The sequence below is a fragment of the Alosa pseudoharengus genome, unplaced genomic scaffold, assembly GCF_046254945.1.
Source record: "Alosa pseudoharengus isolate Yale_2024_CS ecotype anadromous, Long Island Sound unplaced genomic scaffold, YU_APseudo_1.1 YU_APseudo_1.1_scf_9, whole genome shotgun sequence".
NCBI classification, from domain to species: Eukaryota; Metazoa; Chordata; class Actinopteri; order Clupeiformes; family Clupeidae; genus Alosa; species Alosa pseudoharengus.
Genome location: NW_027468881.1, coordinates 21,110,853 through 21,138,401, shown reverse-complemented (window position 1 = coordinate 21,138,401; position 27,549 = coordinate 21,110,853). Strand labels below are relative to the sequence as shown.

Below are 27,549 nucleotides of genomic sequence, written 5' to 3'. Positions count from 1 at the left end.
CTCGATTCCAGACTATACATTTCAATGATATAGGATGGCCCGCCAGGCTATCTGCTTCCATCAAAACGCAGATATAGGGCTATGGGGTGGAAGCGAGTACGCTTCGGGAAAAGCTTTGTGCCCTCTGCAATAGCAGCACTTAACAACAGATCACGGCGGTGATGGATCACTGTGCCGCCCTCATTCCTCTGTAATGTCAACTGGTGATGGTTTTCCTGTTTGTATCCGTGTAATGTGATGTATATGTGCTGTTTGTGTGCTGTTGTGATATATGTGGGTGGGGTATGTGGTGGCAGGGTGGTGGGTGGTGGGTGAAGAACTGTGACTGTGTGTATCTATGTATTTCATGTCTGTGAGGCTTGTATGGTATGTGAAAACAAATTTCCTATGTAAGGACAAATAAACTAACTAACTAACTATTTCTGTTAAGCGCCGCCTTCATTAGCGAGGTTGATGGAATACCCCCCAGCTCACTCAGTCTGGCTTCCTAATCACCCCACAGTGTAACTGGCTCATTCATTCATTCACTCCACCTCAAACTGCTGTGTGGTGAGCACTCAGACGCATAATGGCTGCCATGCATCATCCAGGTGGGTGCTACAAATTGGTGGTGGATAGTAAGGGTCCCCCATCTCTGTAAAACGCTTTGGGTGCCTGGATCAAGCACTACTGTATATGAATGCAATGTGTTGTTGTTGTTGTTGTTGTTATTTAACAAAGGCTTTTGTCCGAAGTGATTTATAAAGACAGGAATGAATCAAACCCTGGTCAACCACCTAATCTAATAGCCAGCAATGATGGCTTTCTAGCTAACAAGGTAGAAAGTGTATTGCACCATTGCATTATTATAAAACACCACCATATGTGAAATAAGCATTTGATATCTAGCCCTAAGCCTATTTGTGATTCTCGTTGTCAGCAGATCAAAAATATAAAGCAACAATACATAATAAACCTGATATCCCCTGCTGAAAAACACTCCATGATCTTCAAAAATCTACAAAACATTATGCCATGAAAGATTAGAAAATGTTTTCTCTCTCACTCTCTCTCTCTGTGCTTTGAAGACAGAGATATAAAGCTGTGTCAGGCAGATGGGGCGTTGAGGGCCAGCTTGGGTGTTGAGGGCCAGCGTGACTGGGCCTCTGTAGTAATTAGCCATGTCTTCCTTTCTCTCCTCTCACTTGCAGCTGGAGCTCCTTCAGTCTTCTCCAAAGAGCCGCAGCTCCAACAGGTTCTTTGGGCCCCATTGTTCTTTACTCCTCTAAAGCACACACTTTCCCAACACGTCTTTTTTTTTAAGGAGTGGGAGGGGGGGGGGGGTTAGAAAGAAACCCTTTGTAGAGCCAAGTACCTCTGTCTGCTCACAGTCATTGCCTGAATATGCTGATCAAGACTATTTGTCCAACAGGCTCTCTAGTTATTTGCTTTTGGTCTTTCCACATCCGTACCTTTAAATACACCATTTCTCTCTCTCATATTCAGATTCCTTTCTGTACTATAGATAATGCATCATCAGGTGTCAATTCTTCAATAAACGTTATCTTCCAGGAAGGAAGCATAGTGAAAATGTGTTGAAGCTCAACATTTTCAACAAATTAGGAAATGAGCAACCATTCCAGTTTTACCTTTCTGGTAAAAAATAAGACATTTAGCACTGAATAAGACTTTAAGCACTAATGTTCATTGGCCTCCTGATATTTTCCCATTTCTATTTCTCCCTCTCTCCATATCCTATCAGTGTATCACTGCCCCTCTCCTTTCCTCCATCCCTCCATCCAACACCTGACACTTTTGTCCCTTCTATTCTTTCTGTGATCCTGCCGGTCCTCTGTACCAGACTTAATTGCCAGCCTTGCAAATACCCTGCCCTGTCAAAGGCCAGGACATTGCTGTCAATTTCCCAGAGGAGTTTCCCGGGGGAGAACAGCATTCCTGGCTGTCACCATTCCCTTGCAAGGCCTTGCCACCCCCCGCCTCACAGCTGTCACGCTGGCATCTCTCTGCTTAACATAGTCATTCTAGAGTGAGGCACTGAGAGTTGATCATTCATGTTGCCAACAAACTGAGCAGCAGAAATATGTGACAGCATAAAGGATTGCATTGAGGTAAGTTACCACTCAGCCACTGGTGTTAAAAATTTGATCATTTTCCCTCCCAGACATTGGGACTGCTACCCACTTCTTTTAAATGCAGGGTGATGATAATGTAGAAAAATGGCGTCTTATGACCATGTCTAAGATGACAGCTGCAAGTTATTATATTGCATTATAACAACTGTAGTGGAGTACTACAACTGTATACATTCTCCAGCTCTACTTAGAGTTTGACTTCTATGTCTAACCAATGTTGATACTACCCCTGTCAGACTATATTCTAGCCTTATACACAGTTTATGGAATGAATATGACTAATGAATAATGCATAATGAATAATGAAAGAAGGATCATTATGGTGATGAAGATAGAAGAGGAGAAGACAGACAAGAAAGACAAATGAAGAACGGGAAGAACTAGGTACAGGTAATAATGAAAGACTTAAGAATAGAAACTTGTTGAAGCACACTATAGTGATGTCATTCAGAGTCAACAAACTAATATAAAATATTAACAAGCAGCATATGTAGCATGTAGCATGAGTGCATGCAGTGCCCACAAACTGCAGTATGCCTGTAGGGCATCACCGCCTTAGCGGCATTCAGCTTCAGTCGAGCAAATAAATCTTTTTTTAAATAATGTAAAATAACCTGCCCTGGACCATCTTCCTATACCATGTCTCACACTCCTTATGGAGCCAAACAGTCCCTGATGTCACTGTAACCAAGGCAGACCAGAGGCAACAAGCTCTGCCCCCCTCTCTCCACACACACACACACCTCCACCACCGCCAAAACGTCCTCTAGTGAGCCTGTGCTAGTTCCACATGCCCATGCTCCTTGTTGCCATGGTAACGGTCGGAGACCGGCCGCACTGTTGACATGGATGCTGTAGGATCTTGAATGCAGACTCCAAAGCACAGACTTTCAGTCCTAATTAAAGGACTATCTATTTTCTCAGCAGTGCAGTAAAAAAATATCCTATAAAATGTGCCTAAGAAAACTTTTACAAATGGAAAGTTCCTTACCTGGTCCAAAGCATGGTGCCTATAATGGGGCAATGTTCAGGGGAAATAAGGGGATAAAAAGGGATTACATCGATGGGCTAAAGATAGTAGACACTTCTAAAACATGACAAATAGCCTGTTCCATAAGCTATATGGCAGAAAATAGCCTTCAGTCACAATATAAAAGAGTAGAGGTTTGGTTGCCTGATTTTTTTTAAGAAAATGCACTTGTGAAAGTCGACATGAGATAATTCTACTGTTACAGAGAGAACATGTTGACAGATCCTCTGACAATGGTATCGCTCACAAAAAAGTGTGAAAAGTGGCACCAGTTTTTTTGCTGTTAGAAACACTGGTGCCTGCAAATCCTTTATAGCTGATACCTGCTCATAACCAATGAAGAGGGTGTCATTTTTCTTGTGATATACAGGTATGGTCTGAACATGCTTGCTGTTGTAAGACATTGATGTTTTGGCAATTACCTTTTTTTCCCCACTCATGAACAGTTAGCATCACATGTTAATATGCTGCATACCAGTAAATGCACAAACGTATGTAACATTCTTGACTCAACATTAATAAAGTATGAACTAAACCTCACTGAATGTAGAAACCTAAATATTTAAAGTCTATCTGGGCTATGACATTTGTACGATGTGTTTACACGCAATCATGAGCATAGATAAATAACGTATTTAGCCTATACAGCTCTGGTAAAAATTAAGAGGCCACTGCACATTTTACTGATGTCATCCTACGGTTGATGAGTGACATTCGAATGAGTTGCCGGTCATATTCAATGTAGAGACCACTGCAAAACATTACTAGCCACCTACTACTTATGTTCGATCTGGTTTGATTTGATTTTTTTCATGGCGCAGTCATAGGCGAAGCCCAAGTAAAAGTCAAACAAAAACCTTAGTTTCAGGACCTTGGACAACGACAGAACAGTCCCATGTCAATTTTGTTGTAGGTTGTGTTTTATACATGGGTTTAGCTCACACTATCTTATAAGTCTTTATTAGCACATTGCTCACAAACATGTAAATATTATGGCGTGGTCGTGTGCTCTATGGAAAATCTGGTTTTAGATTTGAGTGTATTTAAGTAGACTATAGCCTATTATTTGTCATTCGCCGTTCTGACTACAGTATATCGATGTGATTTATGACCTGCGTTCTTATGTCTTAGCACTAGCACCCCCTGTAGCCATTAGGATGACTTAAAGTCACGGAGAATGCATCACGAATGAAAGAATATAAAGAAGTCGAGATGTGGAATATTATTCAGCCGTTATTCATTCTAGAAATCCAAGTTTTTGCAAGTGTGTTTAGTTGCTTTGGTGATCCTTGATGTAAAGTTTTGTGCAAACATCTAAGACTGATTAACTTTCTAAGTAAACAAATCATTTGTTATCTAGTGATGCGTTCAGGCATACTGAAATCTCGCCTGGACACTAAGCCCAAAGAGCAAGTCAGTGCACTAGAACAAATTAAACCTTTTATTTTCCAAGAAATATAAAGAATCCCCCTGGATCCTACAAGCCCACAGGCGCAGTCGGGGTTGTCTGAACCTGTGGAGCTGTACAACAACGAATATAATATGTTTACTTTCATAGCCTTTTTGCAAATACCCTAGTAGTCTATATCGCGATAAGTTTCTTCCTATGCAGCTCCAAGGGAATTGAGAGGATGGATAGAAACAGGACATGAGACACGGGCATCCCTGGTTGTAATAGTCGAGATAGAGAAATCAAGCCAAAAGCCGTGTTTTAGCCAGGCCGACGCAATCTGTCCAGCTGCGCGGGACTCGTGCGTAATGAGCTTAGGGAAAGCGCGTGCGGAGAAAACAGTGCGAGCGTGGAGAGGGGGCACGAGGGAGTCGAACCTAGCGGAGAGCAGGCACCACTGTAGTTTGACGAGCAAACCTATTCCAGGGAACTAAAACAACCAGCAAGCCTTCAAACACACCTCCCCCTCCCTTTGAACTCTCTCTCTCTCTCTCTCTCTCTCTCCGACTCACAGAAAAAATTTTTTCTCTCTTCCCTGAAATCTACAGTAATCTGAATAGCTCGCGACTATGGAAAAGACAACACCGCAGAAAGACTGAGACGTAAACAGGGTACTTGTACTATTTAAACTAAACATATATTTCAAGAAAATACCCCCCGAGTTCCATTCGGGAAGCTTGAGGGTACGTCCTCTCGAATAAGGATCGCACGGACCTCGGCTCCCTTCGGTATCAACGGTATGTGAACACTAACCTTCAATTCCCGCTGCATGTATTTCTTGCATTTTTTTACATTGTTCCTTGAAGTAGGCTAGCCTTTTTTCGTTCTTGTTGGCTATTAGCAGTACAACATGGAATGTAGTGAAAGCAATAAGATACCTGCAGACGTTTTACCTCGTATGAAACCATTATCTCCATCAGTGTGTAACTGTTGCTTGTAAAAAAAACTGTGTGGATGCGTAGTATATCTGCAATAGCTGTTCGCCCCATGGATTTTAAGAGTCTAAATCTCCTTGACCATTTCAGCGTGGCGCTGTATAGCCCGTTGCTTTATACAGAATGGCATCTCCTATATCAAAAGTTCAGGCATCTTGCATGGTGAGTGTTGTGTTTACATTTTGTCCTACACTCGCTTTCTCTTTCCTTTCCCCCTCTCTTCTCACACAAAAGTAGGCTGATGGAGTTTCTAAACGAATCAGGCTTCGTCGACTTCAGACACCTGCAACTGTACAACGACTCGCTGTTTCAGAACCACTCTGCTAACGACACAGAGGAGAATTTCCTCCCCAGCGGCTTGAAGATCACCATCGTGATGGTGTACATGATTGTCTGCGTGGTGGGGCTGGTGGGGAACTGTCTGGTCATGTACGTGATTGTCAGGTAAGGTTGTTCAAAACAAATACACAGTCACATGGATAATGTGTTTGTGTGTGTCACCTATGTATTCATGTCTCCTACCTGGGGCAGTTTCCCAATAGTGGGAAATATGTAGGAGATATATAGGAGATTGTAAAGGCAATAGAGGGGAATTCTGGGAACTGGGAATCGCCACAATGGCTGTGCTTTCAGCACATCTGCTATAGACTGTATCCTCCAGAGAAGTCTTAATGACTCTGATTGTCTGGCACATTCAAGCCAGCCACTCTGGCAAGGTCAAGCTAGCCAAGTGAAGACATACAGTAATTCTTAGAAGAGAGAGGGGCTTCCATGGCACATACACATGCTCTGTACTCATCTGGGGTCTTGTACTGAGCAGTCCAGAGCAACTGTCTGAAACATGTCAGGCTGTGATTTACAAACTTCATTGAGTTCTGACAATGCTGGTGTGCTGAGTGTAATTGAGTGAAAAGACAAAAGAGTAAAGGAGTGTGCCTCCAAGGTAATCATAGGGACTTTAGTTATCATGGAGTTTTTTCATAAACAAAAAAATGTCCAATGATTGTGATATGTATATAATATTTTTTCTTCATTTTGACACCATTGTTTAGTGTTGACAACCTTTGTTTTGACCATGTAAACTTTAGTGTGTTTGTGTGTCTTTAGTGTGTGTGTCGCATAACCCTCCACTCCGCACACAAACAACATATCTATGTGTTACATGTATAAACACTACCCCCCCCCCCCCCCCACCTCTCTGTGTCATTCAACTGATTTTCATCCCCTAGAATCCCCAAAAGTTGAGCTTGTTTCAAGGCACAGATTTGATCAAATCAAGCCCATGTACCCCACCCCATCGTCACCAGCAGGACCCCCTGCACATTTCTGATCAGGTCACACCTGTTGCCCCTCTCACCCTCCTTCATTAACCTTATTTGGTATAGAGTTTGTGGATCCTCCATCTGGCCATCTCCTTTCTGTGTGTGTGTGTGTGTGTGTGTGTGTGTGTGTGTGTGTGTGTGTGTGTGTGTGTGTGTGTGTGTGCGTGCGCGTGCGTGTGTGTGTGTGTGTGTGTTTGCGCGTGTGTGTGTGTGTGTGTACGCGTATCAGAGAGAGAAAGTTGTCCAGCAGTAATGACTCGGTAGCATGTGCTGAAGCGGCCTTTGATGTGGTAGTGATGATGAGTGTGTGGTCACTCCTGACCCATTCGAAGTAAGGTCAGCCGCCCGCTTCTGCGAGTGGTGTGTTTATAATCCAGTGGACAGTTTGTGAATTTGGCTTTGATAGCGTCAGAATATCGTTCTTAATCTCACTGTAAATATTGTGGTATTCTGATATTATTGCCGTACGCTAATATGACTGTAACTGTAGAATATTGCAGCTACAAGGCTTCTCTCCACCTGCAAGTGCAGTTATACAGTATGTTCACGGCTCAAACACTGTGATTGGGTGATACTGCTTGTGCAGATGAAAGACATATCAGCAACAGCAATACAAGAATATCCACGACTGTGTAATCGTAAGGCTGGCCTGTAGGATAGGTTAGGCTAGTCATTGCTATGTTTTGGGATATCTCTTGAAACACAAATATGTAATAAATAAGTCCAGTGCCACGAATGTAAACAAAGTGGTTGGGCAATATTGACATTGAAGTTATTGTTGATCAGAGTTATTGTGTTGATATATACATGTATTACGATGGGTTGATAACATAATTATTGTGACACACCTACTAAATTTTGGGTGGGATTTTGGGTGGATGGATGAATCTTTTTTATGTACTTCAACACTATTCTGCTAAATGTAAAGCTCACTATGGTATATGCATACTTGCCCTTCATGCAATACATCAAAATAACACTGAAGGATCAATGAAGGTTGTCCCTGCATCATCATCACTCTCTATAGTTCTCCCTACTCTATATTATTTTTAAAATGTAGGCTTTTATTCCAGGATATGACCATGTGAAGAGGACAGTTGTCTCAGCTTGGACTAGTTTTGGTTTCAATGGGAATTTCCATTCTAGATGCTGGTTAGATTTATATCTGTGACATTAAGCTAATGTTTTTTCATCTTCATGATCAAAAGATCATCTAAAAGAGGTATTACTCCAGTTCCCTGAAGCATGAGAAAGTACTTGAGCCCGTCTTCATCTCAGCTATAAAAATAAATGATAAAATTAGTTTTTTATCATCCCAATAGGGTTATTCGTCCTTAATAGACCTCCAAATAGCCATAAACCATCCATAGTCAGCCCCATAGTCAGCCACTGTTTTTCTTTACAGGCCTGCTCCATCTCTGTAAAAGTATATTAGAAAACATATGGGCAAGTCGGCTGAGTGAAATGGGAAAAGGCTGCAAGCCCTTCACTTTTTCACTATAGCTGGTCTATTTCCATCTGATCAATGCTATAGCTTAATGAATGCGCCGCCCTCCAGCCACATCTAAAAGGAGGGCTTCAGTCTGACAGTATGGAGCATAAATATCGTACTGCATTTTGGTCTCATGGCACTGTTGCTGTCAAGATGTTGCTGCCTTCCAACCAAGGGAGGGTTCTTAGATTGAGCTTAGGAAGAAAGATACTACACAGGGAATGATCATACCTTGCATAAGGGGGGGGGGGTTGTTTGAGTGTGTTTGACAGTGTGTTTGTTTGCACAATGGCATCTGGTAGTTGCAGGCAATACTTATGAATCTGCCAAGGATGACGCCTGAGTGATGTTGCTCAAGCTGAGGAGAAAGCACACTGTTGGCTCCTGAGCTGACTCTTATCATGGATTGACATTACGTGCAGCCTACAGCAGTTAGTGCACTAACTGCCTTTTGCACTGAGCTGCACTTCTATATAGCCTCCAAGTCAGTGGGGTAATTTGTGCTCTTGTAGCGATAATCTTGAGTAATATGGGTCCTGAGAGAGGGGGGGAGGGAGAGAGAGAGCCACAGGTTTGTTACATGTGCAATATCAGCACTAAAATACATGATTACATTGGAGTCTCTATGAGGAAAATCTCAGTGTCAAACCTACTGTAACTGTCCAGAAGCTTCTCTATTTCATGCTCTACACTTTAGATTTACCTTTAGGTGGAATGTTAATATGGTGTGAATTTGATTTCGTTGTGATAGCATGTGATGAAGAAATATTTTAATGTTAACCCAAAGCCAATATCAACTAAAGCAGTCAGCCAACTGCAGACCCTCGCATCAGTAAAATATTAACCAGAGTGGAACTGAATTTTAATGAAACTGACTTTCAGTATCTGAGCCAGATCCTGATTATCATGTCGAGAGGACAGAGAAATTGAGACCCTCTGCCTGTTGTAGTTTGTAGTTCTTTGGACCAGTGCTTTTAAAGTTGTGTGAGCGGACACGCAGACAGATGGACAGACGGACCCCATTACGATGCCCTCTTTCCCCTACTATCTCCTCATCTTACCCCCTATCTACCCCCTATCTCCTCATCTTACAGCCGGGGTACAATTGAAGCACTCCCGTTTGCTGAGCATAAAAATAGTTTTTTTAAAGGCTGGTCCAAATTGTATTTTAAAAATGTTCTGCTATTTTCTCTGATTTAGCCAGTTCCATTGATTATAGTGGAAGCTTATTGTTGCAGCAGACACTGTGCGAATGGAACACTTCAGTTACAGTATGTGCCTGGCGTAGCCTCCCTGTTAGACCTATTTAAGAATAATCAGATGTCTGATGTTATTTATGCATCTTTGGAATAGATGCATCAAATAGGCATGAAAATAATTAGCTAATTCTTAGTCAATTATCTCACTCTGCAATATGAGTTAATGACTTCAGGCATGCAATATTGGAATGGGCTACAGGGGTGTTACATTAATGGCTTTAGCTGTTGGCTGTGAGTTATAAGTTCATTTTACAAACTTGGAAATTGTGTTTCATTGGAAGGAAACCAATAAAATAGAGGACTCATGGGGGACAGGCAGGAGCCTGAAGTGGAGGGTGATAATTTTGAAAAAAAAAAGGTTCCTAGTGAGATCAACAAATCAGTCTCTCTCTCTCTCTCTCCCTCTCTCTTTTTTTTTTCTCTCCCAAACCCTCAAGATGTTCTTTCTATGTTTTCATTTCATGTTACTTCCTCGCAGCCAACAGAGACAGAAACAGAGCATTTGCTCAGGATTTGTCAGATCATTGAGTTTTTATTGGGGTTGTTCTCTGTCACACAAGACCTGGAGCTGGAAAGGTGCTCTAGAATCGAGGCCTTCCATTATCTGCCTGTGCATTTATCAACTTAGGTGAGAATCCCCAGGGATTTTGGAGTTGTCATAGCCCACTGACTTCTCGCTGTGATTCGATGTCTTTGGTATTAGGGTGATACTCTCTCCATCATTTTTCCAAAACAAGAGTCATCGACAAGCTGTTCCTTGAGTGAGCCATATCTGTCAGATGACGTATGTTGCTAGGAACCTTTTTGTGGTATTATTGTGGACTCTGTGCCTCTCTGGGTCCTTCATCCTCCTGCTGCTGCTTTCTCTGATAACCATCATTTAGTTTTCATTGTTTCCAGTCATCAGATCATATCGTGGTCAACTATAGGAAATTGAATGAACTTGGTTTGATGTTGAACGTGCCTATGCCCATTCGGTTTTGTTCGTTGTGTCCTGCAGTGTTTTAAGTGCACTTTTCATGATTGTTGCTGCTGTTGGTTCAATAAGAGTTTTCTACAATAACACGTGTATGAGTACTCTGGTCAGGTTAGCATTTCTGTCATCTTCTCTTTTTACAGTTGTTTGAGGCTGTGCTTAAACTCACAACATGTTTTTTTTTTTAACTCCACCAGTTACTGAAGCAAAGATTTGACCAGATGTGGCTTTGGTCTAGGAAACGCATTACCTCCAAACCTTCAAATTATTTGTAAGGGATAAGAAATAGTTAGATTCAAGAAGTGATATACCCAAATTAAAATATATATATTGGCCTGTTTTCACCTAATACTGTATTTGCTCATAGTGTACCTTGTATGATTTTAACAGTATGACCCCATTCTTATCAAACTTGCATATTTTTCAAATCTGTGTTGTTTCATAAGACTATTTTTGTCCTCTGTCCTTGTGGAGGTTTTTGGGGTTGGTATTGTTCCAAAGAAGAATTGGGTTCACAATACCACAATAGCCATAGTCAGCCATTCAAGTACCAGAGAGGCTTCTTTTCAAGTCATTATCAGGTCAGTTCTTAAAAGATGAACCTTTGCAACTACCAATGTGTTTTTTTTTATCCTCTGCAGACAGAAACAATATGGTTTAAATGTGTTTTACATTCATCACAGGACTCTTTTGGAGCTCTCTCTTTTTGATTTGATCCTCGGCGTGGTGCCTAAGGAGTTAAGAATGGAATCGCTGTGGTGCAAGTCGTTTGTGCTAATGACGCCTCAGATGGCGATTTATGGGGGAGGACAAATTTATTTCACTGAGGATAATTTCCCCAAGCTCAAGCTCAATCTGCAGCCATTCTATATTTTCCGCTTTCATTTATGAGACTTCATTTTCTCCAGCAGATCAGCAGCCAAGTGCAGTTTTGTGCAGTGGTGGTAGGATACTGGTGTTTGTGTGTAGGTCAATATGTTTATGTGTGCCTGTGTGTGTGTCGGGGGGGGGGGGGTGTACTGACTGTAGCTCACTGGCTGACAATGCACTTTATTAACCATAAGTGCCCCTGCAGTCAAACACAGACGCTGTAGTGTTCTTGGCTGGCAGCGAACAGTTCTGCTCTGGCTGGCATCCTCCCAAAACCTGTATGAAAATACTACAGAAAGCTGCAGACACTGCACTCAGATTTGTAAATCATTCATCATTCACGGATATGAGCGATAGGAAGCATAATAATAATCTCCCTGTCTTCCTTCTGGGAGACTTACCTGAAGTAGAGGTTTTACAGAGGTTTTCCTTTGAAAATAAGCCTTGTTTGAGTCTGGTGCAGACTTTTATAGGGTGACTTGCCACGTGATGTTAGCACCAGGCTCAGCTGTAACCAACCTCTATGCCTCTTCGAGAACCTCTTCTGTATTACTGTATATGCAGAACTCTGCTTTGTCCCCCACCAACAGTACAGTTGCTGCTATGGTAATGAGGATTCATGAAACCGCCATGCACAGAGAACGAGGGCAAATATCATCTGCTGCTCACAGATGTTTATCTAATATTTTCCACATTCAAATCCAGGTTATGTATCAAATCAAATCAGTTATGTAACAAATCAAAGTAATTGAAGCATTGACTACCTTGCTTGTGTTTAACCATTTTCTTATTTTGATTTGTGGTCAAATTGCCTATTATATACAAGGAACATTGGTGCATTGTCGTGCTGTCAACTTATTACGATTATTTCTGTCATTATACAATATAAAAATGATGCAATGATGTAGTAAAAGAAAAGAAGAAATATGTTTCTTCATTTAGGCAGAGCCTCCCTCCTCTGTTAACTTCTCTTGAGTCTGGACTGGATTCCCTTAAGAGCTAGAATAGGCATTGTAACCCAAAAAAATAGTTTAGTCTAGATTCAACATAATTTCAGTGAAGGTCCCCTTGTGGTATGCGATATCACAATGTGTTATGGCTTAGTAGCATGTTTCTTTTTTTCTCAATTTATTCGTATTTTTGCATGGTTGTGTAGTCATCCGGAACATGAAACACCAACATTAAATTCAGTACGAGACTCACTAGATGTAGTAGGATATTTTATTGTCGATTATAATGAAATGTTGGTCTATTTCATACAATGCCATATGGGGCTCTGTAATCCACCATTGTGTTTTATATAGTGAGTTCTCATTTGTGTCTGTAAATGGTTTCTCACCTTTTGGATTTCCTTGCAAGACAGTGAATTAATCCAGTTAAATTGCGGAGATAAGCAGATTATTTTCATTGATTTCTTTAGTGTAACAAGGACAGTGGTTTTCACAACAGCGTAGTCAAGGCATTTTCACCCAGACGCAGCGTTAGAAACAGAGTGTGTCCAGATGTCATCTCTGGCCTGTCTCTAATATAATCAAATAGAAAGCTTTGCATGTCCCTTGAGCAGTGACAGTGAAGTGAGGCACAAAGCAGACTCTGTGTCTCTACTGTATGTGTTGAGCCCTATCCTGCACCCGGCGCATCATGGCACTACGCGCTACGTGCTGATGGCGACAGGGTTAAACAGATACAGTATGGACGTGTATTTTCTTTGGAATTGAGTAAACGAATGCATTTAAATATGTGTTTGCAACAACACTGAAACAAGTAAAAGTTTAGCACCATTTAAGCTTCACTGCTGGTTATGCCTCTGGAAGTTGTAAAAGTTCAAAAGTTCGGAAACGGAATCTGTCAGTGGGATCCTTTCCAAACGGACCTTAATGGACCTCTAGAGCAAATTCAAATTTACTAACAGGTTTGTTTGGGTTCAACCAGGCTAGGAAACAGTGTCACTTTAAAGAAATGTATGTACTTAGAACTTCCTGGCCTGTGCACTGACCCCTATGCTTGTGTATAGCGTTGCGTTGCATGGTATGATATTAGCTAAATGTTTTGCCCAGTTCATTAAATTAGCATTCGTTTGTGCATCTCGGTATTAACACATTGCATTGCACGTTGTGTGTTGTACAAATAAAAGCCTGTAAGGTCTAAGACGACAGCCATTTACAAGTGTGTCTTTTACGCTCTTTAGCTGTTCTTTAGCTGTTTAGATGTTGATCACGAATCAATATAGACATTCAAATGACTTTCCCTTTAACAAAGAGCTTGTGGCATTTCCAAAAGCACTGAGTTCATATGGTTTTGTTTTGTCAAAAACTGTTTCTGTTGTCAAAGCTGATTGGTAATATCTCTCAATGACCCCAAACTGATTATGGGCCACGACTGCAATAAGTCAGCCTAACATTAACACAAACAATGCATTAGCATAATATGCATGGCTTTCCTAGTAAGAAGGCCATCTAGACAACTAGAGTGCATTTAAAATTAAATCCTCACTCAGGGGTCCATATTTATTTTTTAGAATAAATTCTGAGAGAGATGGATATTCCTTTGTTTATGAAAGCATAGTGATTTTCCAATCCCCTAAAAACATGTACAATAAAGCACTGACAGTAATATTTGACTGTAGACAGTATATAGTGTCTGTATGTATATTGCACAATGTGTAGAATGTACATATGGATATTGGATAAGAGTCTGTAGGTGTTCACATTCATCATCTTTTCAGCATATGCCTATATTGACTCATTGTAGCTTTGGGTAAGTTTATCTCCTAAAGGACGCTTTCTACTCAGATCCTTTTTTCAAAGATGTGGTTCTTCCACAAAGTTATCTGATTTTAAGAGATTGTACCTATAAAATAATTAATGAAGGTGCATTAGGGCTGTGTGTTCTTTTGACAACAAGAATGAATGTACACGCAAACGCTTTTAAATTGACTTTATTCTTTCCTTTGGTCCATTCACTAATGCATGGCTCTGATAATGTGGCTGTTTTGGATGGTAATTGATCACGTGCATCATCATCCAAACTGAGCACTTTGCTTATTCTAAAGAGAGTTGGAACATGTTGTATGGAAAATACAATGCATGGAAGAAGAATGTATGTTGCCATTGAAAACCTCTTGAGCCTCAACCTGTGACAGATCCCCATGTAAACATTTACGGCAGTGTGTTTGTGTGTGCCATGCTTCACCCTACCAGCACCCTCCACTTTGTTTAGCTTTGATTGATATAATGGAGAGGGGGGTCCGGTGGGGCTGGCAGTGTTATTGCCTGAAATGGAAAGAAGGCAAGTCTACCCAGCCCGCCGTCTAGTCTGATCACCGTGTGCCACGCCACCGACATGTACACATTCCCTGAGCGCCGCGGTGTGTTTGGAATCCTTTACACCCAATTACCCCGAGCACAGTGTTTCACAATTGCTGTCGAGAGAGATTGATTTCCCCGGAACAGACCAAAGGTTGTATATATATTTAGTCTGCGACATGGCACCCGCATCTTTTGTTGAAGCTCTCGGAACATCAAGGGCAACTCTAAGAGTCATGGAGAGACGTAAGTGTCTCTATAGAATTGTAGAAGTCTGTGGTTATAATTATGTCACCAGAGTTCTGCAGTCATAGTGGGTTGTCAGTACCTTTGTTTGGTCGAGTCTTCAGAGCTTTTCATCTTTGTGTCATTTTCTCTACATCATACTTGTCATTTCCATTCTTTGTAAGATTACAGAGACAGTGCCGTACTAAAGAACAATGGTTTGGCCTTTACAGATGGAATTCATCCATCAGCGCTCTGACCATTACTCTTGAAGCTGTTGGGTATATCCATGAAATGCACATTTTGGCCTGCTGACTCACTGGCACGATCTTACAAAATGAAGAAACATTATCATTAGCTTCATCTAAGAGGTCCTTGTCAGCAGACCCTGCTGTGTGATTTTACTGCCCGCCAGTGATTGATCGCTGTGCCATAGCAAAGGGCTTTTAATAACAACTTGTCCATTTAAAGGGACATCATGAAGCCAAGTGATTTCATTTGCCATTAGACTTATATTATCAACCGTATATTCAGTTTTAATTGCCTCTCAGATTATCCGGGTGTTGCCAGAGAACTTTATGAATGATTGAACCCGGTTCAATAACTGGCATGTGTTTCATTTTTCAAAATGGCCTTTTTTTATAGTATAAGCGCTATATCACATTGAAATTATTTCTGTTGGTATTGAATTAATCATCAAATGGATTCAAATTGTAAAATGGCATACTCTGAAAGTGCATTCAGTGCATTTGTTTGTTTGTTGGTCTGTCCTGGGAGAGAACATTCCCTCCCCAGGAAATAAACAGGTATGACTTATGGGCCCTCAGTGAGTGAGAAGCTGTCTTCTGCCCCTCAATAACATCACACTGCCTCTCTGACAGTTTGCGTATTGACACTGATCTTTAATAATGCAGGAGCCTCATTAAATTTTGAAATATTATGGTATAGGAGATAGAATTAAATTCCTCAAGTAAATTTTTTTCTCCTATTTTCCTTTATTGAGTTGCTCTGTGCCCACAAGGCAGAAAAATGCTACAGTTATTTTGAATAAATCATCATACATGAGATGTCATGAAAAGTTTATGTGGCACAGTATCAAGAAATTTTTCCCCTACTTCTTTCGTGTCTCCATCAAGGCATTTTTGAAAGTAGTAAAATATATTAATAGGCGAATATTTTGAGACATGGTATGAGGCTTGGCCATAATTTCCACTGGACTATTACCTTTTCATGACCAAATGATTTCATCACTCGTTTATAATTACATTTAATTAACATTATCCAATATAATATTATGATTTGCTCATAGCTTCAAAGGCCCAAGAGTGAAACTGATGCGGGGAGTCATGCATTTTGAAAAAGTTGTATTTATGAGGAGCACTGACTGACTCATAAGCTTGTCTTGGGACCCGTCTGGCCTCTCATTCTTAATGGCAAATGATCGAATTGTTTTGGTGTTCTGAAGTTCTAATATGCCCCAGGGCATCTCTCCCTGTCTCACTCTCTCTCCTTCTCTTTTTCTTTCCATCACTCTCTCTCTCTCTCTCTGAGACGTAAGAGAGAAAGAGAGAGAGAGATAATTCTGCCACTGACCAAGTCCAACACTCTTGTAAGTCCCATCAGCTTTCACACCCTCTCTGATGGCTTAAATTCCCAGGAGGACATAAACACCCTGCCTGCCAACTTTAAACGCCAGGACAGATTACATAAACAAACCCAAATGACATCTGAACAGGAGCACTGGGCTGAATATTAAGCTCCACATAGCATGATGACACTAATTATTCTGCTAATTGGTTTGCATCAAACAAATACCACTCTGCTGGTAAAATGAATTCAAATTATAAACATGAAACCCTATTGTACATCGCTCAACATTTAAAAGGGAGTATGTCCAATTCACACCCCCTGGTGCCCCATAAAAGGGCACTGCGCTTGTTTGGATTGTTATGCCAACCATAGGCAGATATTGTGGAAATAAATCCTGATCAGAAAGATGTAAACGACATACGCAAACAAAGAATAGAAAGTAAGCTGATGAGTGTTAGAGAGGCGCATGACTGTTAATACTGGTGTTTACTTTATTACAGTGCGTTTAAGCATCTCACTGATAAATGGTGCAGCAAGAGTGTGAACAGAGTGGTCAAATTTGGTCAGAGATGTTCAGCATCATACTCAGTCTGATTGTGTTACTTTTTGCCATTTTTGGTTACATGTAATGTTCCTCAGTTTTAAGATAGACGAGGTATGAATCAGAACCTAGCGGAAAACTAATTAATGACATTTGCTTTAAGAAGCTACACTTTTAACAGCTGTCTGAGCAATATGGTCTACCAGAACTGAGTCTACAAGACTGTTTAAAGCAACAGTGTAGTTCTATTACCTAAACTTTTAGACTATTTGGATACCCCCTTAGTGCTAAATGTGTACCCCCTAGTACGTTGGAAATCAAATTGAAAAGGGTAATTCCCACTTTGTGTGTGTTTAAAGAAGAATTATCTATAAACAGCTACGTGGCCAACCATATGGATTTCACACAGTGACGTTGTAACTTGGGATGATAATTACATCAGGAACTAAAAACAAGCTCAACTGCATTGTGGTGACACTTTCAAAACTTAACATGGAAAACTAGCCCATGCTCATTCATATTAATAAAATAGTGTAGGGTAACAAAACACTGCTAAACACAACATCCAAGCCAGTATGGAAACATCCATGAGAAAATAACTGCATAGCTTGTCTTGAGCAGAGGAATGGAGAGATATGCAGTATGAACCAAAGCCAAGGCATGCACAGAATTTGAAAGCCTGAAATTCAATGATGAATGCAGAGGGAATGGTAGCGCAGGGTGGGCTAGAGTTTCCCCTCTTGTTAGGGGTTAAGTTAGAGAGAAATAGTATAACTATGGAGTAAGTGCACACTGCACAGGGCTGGAGAAAAAACAGTGGTGACATCCAGGGCCTGGAGAGTCACAGTCGCGTCCCTGGCACACAACCCTCTAAGGGGACGAAGTGGTGGCCACAAACAGGGAGATGGGAGACAGCTGGCACTGCTGATGGAGCTGATAGCTTAATAGACTCAGTTACTCTCACTCTTAGTGCCAGGTTCCTAATGGACAGGGGTGACAGGACAGGTTTACAGAGAAACTCAGCTGATATAGGGTGTCAGATTATTGTAATGAATACATCTAAATGACTGTAATCTACTTTGTTTTTACTTCCTTTATCTTCATATTCTGTATGAATTGTTAAACTCAGTGAGTCAGATGTGCATTTTCCACAGTATTGACCTGGACATTCAAAGAGTAAGGGATGCTAAAACTGCTTCATTCTTCATGATTAGAAGAAAAACACCAAAAAAAACATACAAATGATGCAGGCATTTAGTGGATCCAAAACTTACGCAGACCTGTTTACAGCATCATATTAATGTAGATCCAGAAAGTGATGGATCTCAACAACATGTCATTGAGAATTACTGTTCTTTATGACCTCCACATTAGTATATTTTTAGATTCTACTAACTGCTGTAACCAAGCCAAGTCTGCTGCACTCCAGAATAAGGCTCTCTTCTTGCCCCAGTACAAAGAGGCTGTATTGTATTGGTCTCTTCTTCGCCCCGTTCCTTGCTCCCAGTCCATCCCCTGCGCTGTGCCAGCTCAGACTGTACAAAGAATCAATGTGAGGAAATGAGCTATGCGGCATAATTATCTCATCATTATGCTTTCAAAGGAAAAGACAAGCCACACTTAAACCTCCCAGAAAAGGCCCACGCCGAGAGGCACTGGAATAATCTCTGTGAGCGTTTCAAAATATATTATGCCGTTTTCAAAAAGATGCCGAGGGGCGGCACAGAAAAGAGAGATGAGGAAGAAGTGGAAAGGTAGAGGATACACAAACGCAGGATGTAGACGAAAAGAGAGAATGAGAGAACGCGAGCTGGGGGTGTGAAGTGGGAGAGGAGCAGAAGGCAAGTCGGGGAGAGGTGACAGGTTGGTGGGGGTGGGAAGTTGGGATGCAGAAAAGAGAAGTAGCATTAGCATACCGCAGATGAGAGGGAGTTGCTGTTCCCTTTTTGTCTCTGCTCCCCGAGCGAGAGCTGTATCAACCTATTTCGATGTCGTCAAAAGATTTTGACACTGTTTATTGTGGGCCCATTGGAAATGTGTCACTCTCGATGAAGAAAAGAGCTGTAGCCTATGTGGAGTAGGAGAGGGAAATATGTACAATTGCCAGGAAATTGCAACAGAGCTCACTGCACGGCACCTCAGCACCTCAGTGCCTAAACTTAAAAACCATCACTGATGTTGAGAAGGTTGTTATTCTCCTAGCGCTCAGCTAAAGTAAGAATGTGTGTGCTCCCTCACACATTTCCTTTTAGGCTCATCTCAAACAAAATGGAAAATTGCCTCAGTGAATAACTATTTCATCTCACAGTTTTGGAAGGTATCAAGGGTGTATAGTTCAGTTTAGTATGTAGATTGGTTTTTGTTTGAGCATTGCCTACAACCATGTAAAAAATGTGGCATATATGTGTACACCCAGCCAACACCCATGTCGTTTCTACACCTATAATTGTATATGATTAATGTCACAGAATTTCACATCTGTAAATTGCCTTAACTGCAAAACGTAGCTAGTTCTTTCCATTGCCTCAAATAACATATTTTTTGCTACTCTAAAGTGAACAACCAAAATAATATTTGTCAGTATGTAGCAATTCACTAGATAATTCAGCTGCCAATCCTATTCCCACTGATCTTATCTTATTATGTATGACTGCCAACCTTGTTGCCTCATGATACCTACAAGCTATGCATACTTAAGCTTTTTTTATTTTATTTTCAAACGTTTGTGTTGAAGTTACATCCTCAAACTGAATTCTTAAACTTTCTTACCCTCCGAGTACAAACCTATATTAGTGATAACAATGTCAGCACCTTTTAGAGACATGTTATGTCTCCAAGTGCAGCAACCTTATGTCAAACTACGACTTAATGTAGAGCCTAACAGCATATATCCATCTTACAGCCCAATTTTCAAATTTCAGTCTTGCATCATGCTCTCTGTGTTAGGTGAGGTGGCTCCAGTTAAGCCAACACAAATCCAACTAGACTATTTCCTTCATCTAAATTCATTCTTGATCTAAATTCATACATTATTCTTTCTTTGTTACTGACATCATAAATCCCGTCCTTTTCCTGTTCTCAAATAAAGCTGTTAGTCGTTTACATCATTGATGTCTAGTATTGCACTGTGCTTACAACACCTACCCTGACTAAAAGCCTACACTCATTCCCGCTTATGCCAGTCCAGTTATGACCTTTTGTTACCAGGTTCCCCATGTGTGCTGCCACCTGCCTTCTGTCATTTCCATGTATGCCTTTGCTTTGACAGCTGAAACAGTGCTTGTTCTTACTTCCTGATCCTGAGCACCTGACAGCATCAGCTCCAAGCAGACCCTTTTCCCATTTAAATTCTTAGTTCACTAAGCTAGTCATTGACACCTCTGAAATCCACTTCCCATAAAAAGGCACAGAACATAGACAACATGGCATTCCACGCCTGTTCTGAAAGGCCCTATTAATAACTTCCCAGGGCTCTACACTAACATTTTTTTCCAGGAGCACTTGTGCGCCCAAGTTAAAAAATTTAGGAGCACAGACAAAAATTTGGGCGCACAGTCAGTTCTGTACTTAACTTACACATAATCTAACATTACACTGCAGCTAACAGTTAAACATGCCAGTGCACCAATTGCGAATATTAAGAATGACTTACAACATTTAGGCTACAGGAAACAGGATTTTAAAGATCAGTGCCTACTTTATTTTCAGTCTGTTCTATTTTCCTACATTTTGTTAATATAAAATAATATAATACATTGCCATATTTGCATTTAGCCTGTATATCAAGTATCCTGCCAAATGTAGGCTAATTTATTTATTTGTGAATCCATCTGTAGCTAATCCAAATATGCCCATGGTGACCTATCTGACTACATACTGCCTAATACTGCTACTAAAACAGTCCATTTTCTCTTCCACAAAACCCAACATAGGCTATCAAGGATATATATTTTTTTATCCTTTTCTTTTTTATTTGAAATATCTGCATTGATGGGGGCAAGGCAAGGCCTACTTTTGTTTTGCACTTCAGCTTGTATTCGGTGTAAACAAACAAGCATGCGTGAAGCCTAGAGTTGTCAGTAGCGTTCTACCTTTGAATAAAATGGGAGTATTACAGGAGGCTACTTTTGTGCCTGTTCGCTACAGCTATATTTTGTATATTGCAGCCAATACGTCAACTGGGCTAAAAGGCATGTTAGGTTACCTTTCCTTCTCTCACTGCATTCTCAGAATCTCATCCTGTTCCTCCTATATCCGATGAATTCGGTGGATAGAAGAACTAATTTTTTCAATCTTTGCATCTTGGCTGGCTTCTAACTTTCCGCTTTTTCTGCGCGCTCTTGGATTTGATAGAAGCGATTACTAGCGAGTCACAACGCGAAACTGCTAACGTTGATGGGAGGTGTAGTTTTTATGCTGCATTCGCGACGTGATTCTATGGTTTGCACCAGTAATGTTTCTCGATGTTGCGGTGTATTTTGTAGACAAACATTGACATGGTAAGAACTCATTCGCACCAGTGCGCCTAAATATTTTTTTGCACTCGCACGCCACCATTTTTACTCGCACGTGCGAGTGAAATGGGCGCACTGTAGAGCCCTGCTTCCCCTCACTTGTCAACATATAATGCAACAACAACTTCATAAACAGCAGTCAATGGACATTTTAGGTATGGTTGTGAAGAGTCCCATTTTAAAAGGCAGAGGCAGATAATAGATAGCAGTAAAGGTTTTCTTCTAAATAATTTATTTTGTCTAATACTTGAAGGGCTGGTTTTCTGAATAGAAAGACTCTTTTCTGTCCCTACTTGTCTTTTGGACTTAGCTAGGTCCTGTTTGAATGTTGTACCTTGCTGTAGAATACACTGTCTCTCACAGGGTCTATTTCATGACTGTGAAGAATATGAAACAAAGGGTTTATTTAAAAATCAACATCAGCATAAAGACAAGAGAATAGGCAGTGGTTTGCTGCCAGTAGACAGCATGCACTGAAAGTGCATTGATATTGAATAGTACTCATGTGACGAATGTAAGAATGAAACGCACAACTCAAAAGGGCCTGGCATTCAAACCATGTCTGAAAAAATATTTGAATTAGATATAAATATAGATTTGATATAAAGGATACAGACAGAAGGTTGTGGGTCATTGTTTGTGTTGCTCCCCTCAAACTGAACAATCACCACCACCAACCTTTGATTCCATCAGGTACACCAAAATGAAGACGGCCACCAACATCTATATCTTCAACCTGGCTCTGGCAGATGCGTTGGTGCTGGCCACCTTACCCTTCCAAGGCACCGATGTTTACCTGGGCTTCTGGCCATTCGGGAATGCCCTGTGCAAGGCGGTGATCTCCATCGACTACTACAACATGTTCACGAGCACCTTTACGCTGACGGTGATGAGCATGGACCGCTACGTGGCCGTGTGCCACCCCGTCAAGGCCCTGGACATGCGGACGCCTCACAAGGCAAAGCTGGTTAACATCGGCGTGTGGGTGCTGGCCTCAGCCTTTGGAGTGCCGGCAATGGTCATGGGTAATATGGACCTGGAGGAAGGTAAGGCTGTCACATTGGTGTTAGTTTGTTTGTGTGTGTGTGTGTGTGTGTGTGTGTGTGAGAGAAAGAGAGAAAGAAAGAGAGAGAGAGTTTGTGTGTGTGTGTGTACCGGTATCCTCAATGAAAGAAGAATGTCATAGAAATTATAGAAGGAGCTGCTTGGGGGGAAAGTAATTGCTGCACTGAATCAATCTTTTGCAAGGTGTTCTATCATATCATATCCTACAGAAAATGTCATACTTTTACTTAATTATTCATAGTGCCAAATTGCATTGAATCTTTTTTTCTGTATTCTACCTACATTTAAATTCTGCATTATTAACTTAAACTGAGAAAGTAAAGCAATATTATTTCTCTTTTATGCGTAACACGCCAGAATCCACATTATTGAGGTATTCAGTGGGGAATTAGCATGCATATTAGCGTGCGCTCCCCACTGCACAGGAACACCTGCACAATTGGAAGAGCCACCTCATTTTCTCCTCTCGTCTCCTCCCACGCCACCCTCTCATTCCCACAAACCCCCGTCAGGCTACAGCCAGCACATTATTGACTTATCTCCCTCTCAAATGACTCTTAAGGAGCACCCATCCTCCCTTTTCCTCTCCCTCTCTCCCCTCCTCTCCGGTGTGATCCTGGTGTCACAGGTTTAATCTACCGTAAGATATGACGAGGCGGATTTGTCCAGAGCAGCGGCTCACCTGAGCCACGTTACAGGGACGCATCCGTACCGTAGTGGGAAGAGCTGGGTGGGTCGGGGGAGGAGGAGGAGGACTGGCTGGAAAAGGATTGTTGCGCAGTGGAAATGTTTTATTCATGCCAAGGCTTCTGTCTAAACAGGGCAGCAGTAAGCGCCGACAGCAACAGAGGACAAGGGCGTTTGCCAGTGTCTGTGCCCGTGCGTGCGTGCGTGTGTGTGTGCAAGTGTGTGTGTGTGTGTGGGGGGGGGGGGGGGTATGTATGTGAACGAAACAGAAGGAGCGAATGATATGCAAATATGTCTTAGCTCCTGTGTTGACACACGTTTCTAGGTATTTTAGAACAGAATTGCTTTTTCTGAATGTGTTTGTGAATACTGATGCGGAACTAACACCTGTACTTACATGTTTCATGTGTCTACATGTGTGTACATCTGTGCACTCTGAATGTGGGAGTGAGAGTGATTCTCTCTCTCTCTCTCTCTCTCTCTGTGTGTGTGTGTGTGTGTGTGTGTGTACTTATACACTGCTAATAATCTGGCTGACTGATGAGATGCCTGAATAAATTAACTTTCTGTTACATCAGACTTTAACAGCTGAGTGATTTAGAATATAAAATAGTGACTGGGGACATAAAAGCTCAATCTAGCAATGAAATGAAGACATCACAGGTGTGCCTTTTCAATCATTATCCTTAAATTAGCTTTGAGATTATGAACGCAGGTATTATTTAATACACCTAATGACATGAACCATACCTGACTGGAGTACCTTCATTTGCACACTTGAACTGGTGTAAGCAGCACACAGTGCATTTTCCATAGCAGCGAGAACAAAACAAACAAACCAACCCTGTGGAAAATGGGTGCACAGACAAGAAGAGACACAGTTTCAATCACCACTCCCTAATTCCTGCAGGTGTCAGACCTCTTCTGAAGAATATGGTAAGAGTAACAGCAAATAAACAAAACAGAGACAGACAGAAAGACAGAGAGACCAGCAGATAGATGGGTGTATATGACCTTGACCTCTGTGGGATTGGCATCAAGGAGAGCCAACAGACACACAGTGTCGCCTCTTTGGTACCTTGTCTTCTCTCATGACTCATTCTGAAGGTAAATAGATGCTGAATAATAAATAGCATTTTTAAACCATTTCACTCTCAGCCTTTGTCCTCTCTGCAGAAAACAGATAGAGCAAAGAGACCATGCACTTCACACGTAGGCCTTAGCCCTTCACCAAAAAATACACCACATTTAAGATAATTAGTTCAGTGAATCAATGAGTCCTTTTGTTCTCTTTATTGTGCTTGAAGATGAGGTTTTCTTGCAGCCTTTTGATTAGCGAAAATAATGAAAGTGTTGTTATGCTAATGGATTTCATTTTGTTTAACAATTCAGATATGCCAATTCCCTCCCTGTTACTTTGAGATCATTGCAAATTCATTATTTATCTTTAGATATTATGGAAAACATGTTACATAACTAATTATTTTTATTCAGAGAGGAAAAGAAGGAAAAAACAGATACTGTATGTGAATGTTCTAATGACACCTGAGACTTTGAAATTACCATCTCTCACTCTCCAGGAGTGAATTCAGGACACATTTCACAGTCTGTCGTGAGCAATCAAAGCCAGTAAACATTTGTGCCCAGACAAAATGCCCTCCAATTGGACAAAAATTCCTATCATTTTGACCCAGAGTGAATAGGCATAGATTGCATTCTTTTTGTCTCGGCACTGGTAACATAATTTTGTAGCGGAGTACAAAGAGACCTCAGTGACCTGCGAGAATACCCAGTGGAGGCCACAGCCAGACTCTGTCTCCGAGCATTCCAGGCCATTCAGAACGTCTCAAGCATTTACATTCATAAATTTGGCAGACGCTTTTATCCAAAGCGACTCACAAACAGAGAATAACATTCAAGCTATGGTACAGAGGAGACCTTAGCTAGGAATTACTACTGCATCAGTCAGTACTGTTACAAGATGATAAGAGTGCGGGCATTATAAGTGCTAGACAAAGTGTGGTAGGAGGAAAGGTGGTTGAGGAAAGAGGTAGAGGAGGAAAGAGTGGGAAGTGCATGGGAAATGTGTATTAGGAAGTGTTAGGAGAGGAGGTATCCTTGGAAGAGTTGGGTCTTCAAGAGCTTCTTGAAGATACATAAGGATGCCCCTGACCTGGTGGCACTTGGCAGGTCATTCCACCATTTGGGGACCACAAGTAAGGGATAATGTAGGCTATAGAACGCCAGTCATTATCGGGAAAATAAATCCAGGGCGAACCGGACCCCGACATGTCAGCGGAGGTGTCTTGCTTCGCCCTGAAGGGACTTATTTCCCCGAAAATGACTGGCATTCTATATTCTATATTATCCCGCTTTTTATGACCGGCGCTAGCAAAGCAGTAACTTTGTTGGAAGTAAATCTAAAGTGAGTTGGAAAAACAATAGACGCTTCCTACAAGGACAACACTGTAGTTTACGGCATAGAATGTCTAATAAGGGTAGGATGATTTTCACATTAAATGTAATTCCCAGTTCTTTTTGAAGCCGAAATAAACCTCAGAATGCAGGTACGTTAATCTTATACAAGCTAAATGTTATTCAATTAGCCCAGGTAAAATAATGTTACCGTTAGCATTGGTTGAGTGACGGTTATACCAAGCAAATTGATAACAGCACTGTAATTGTATCTTTCCACTGTTATCTCATTCTTTTCTGACCCTAGCCTACCCTACTAACATGAGCTAAGTGAGTTAGCTACAACACGTTCGCTAATGCGATGGATTTCTAATGGAAAATATACCTGAGGGATCACGTGGGGCAGCCGAGGAAGATGGCAGCATAGTTTCGTCGGTCCCTAAACACACCAACTTAATTACAATATCAGTACAAATTTACTCCTTACTCTAAGCAAAGTTGTTACCACAATTAAACATTATATATAGCGCTTCCAATATTGCAAAAAAAAAGCTCCAGATGTCGTCAACTACATCGAAATATTTCCAAGGAAAATCCTCGACCCACATGGCTACAAGACAGACCTCGCCGACACCTGAACACTCCAAAATGGACAATGTGTTATCTGAAATGGGTAAAATTGCCACCACACTCGCCACCACACAAATCGCCACAGATGTATCATCGATTAAAGAAACAGTCACGGATTTAAAGAACTCTGTGAGCTCACTTCAGGTGAGATTGGATGAAGCAGAGGACCGTATATCAGCGGTTGAGGATACTACATCAAGGCTAACTGAAGACAGCCAGAGAGCAGATGAACGTTTGAAGGCATTGTATAACCGAATTGAGGAACTGGAAAATATGAATCGTCGCAAGAATGTGAGACTGATCGGTCTAACGGAGGAATTAGAAACAGATGGACTTGTCAACTGCGTTCAACAGCTGATTTTTGACGGGCTGGGAATCGAGTTGGATGGAGAGTTTGAGATCGAAGGGACTTATCGTGTGGGCAAGCGCGAAGCTAAAAGAGCATCGAGGGGCTACCGACAATGACGGCGAGGATAAACCACCAAGAACCGTCTTGATCAAGTTCCTGCAAGCAGCCAAAGAGAAAGGGTCTATCGAATGGAGGGAGTGCAGAGTGTCTTTCTTCCCCGACATGTCGAGGGACCTGGCCAAGAAGCGAAGAGAATTCACTGCGTCAAGGAAGATGCTGCGTAAACTCGACGTGAGGTTTACACTTGCGTTTCCAGCATCCCTCCGTTTCACATGGAACGGGAAGGAGCAAAGTTTTACTTCCAGCAAGGAGGCTGAGAAGTTCATTCGAGAGCGCTGTGGTGGGTCAACTGAATAATGATGTGAGCACTCATTTTACGTTAGCTTGGATGGGGAGCTGGTGATGTGGGTGTTGGTGGGTGGGACTACTAGCTAAATTGTGCTGCTGTTCAGGAATAGCCCTTGGGGCTACCCGGCACGCCACGGACCGGAATCAGGGTTTGTGGAGAGAAGACCGCGGGTCTTTTCATTCTTTTTTGTTAGTTTATTTTCTTGTGTTTGCTGAGGGGGGTACTGACAATGTTATATGTTGTTGTTTACTTTTTCATGGGGGAGTACAGAAATGTTTGGTTTTGTTTCAAAGGTCCAACTATTTTTTTCAGAATTTAAATGAATGTCCTGTACTACGCCATTACCCACTAGG

At 41.4% G+C, this 27,549-nt stretch overlaps 1 protein-coding gene across 1 annotated transcript in view; it reads left to right on the top strand.

Moving 5' to 3' along the window:
* Positions 1-3,043: 3,043 nt before the first annotated feature.
* The window catches only part of oprl1 (opiate receptor-like 1), a 41,727-nt gene continuing 17,221 nt past the window's right edge, over positions 3,044-27,549 (top strand). The window contains exons 1-3 of the mRNA XM_076275753.1: positions 3,044-3,060; positions 5,785-5,991; positions 22,335-22,687. Coding sequence (XP_076131868.1) covers positions 5,789-5,991; positions 22,335-22,687 — 556 coding nt within the window. The 5' untranslated portion in view covers positions 3,044-3,060; positions 5,785-5,788. The remainder of the gene's footprint in view (positions 3,061-5,784; positions 5,992-22,334; positions 22,688-27,549) is intronic.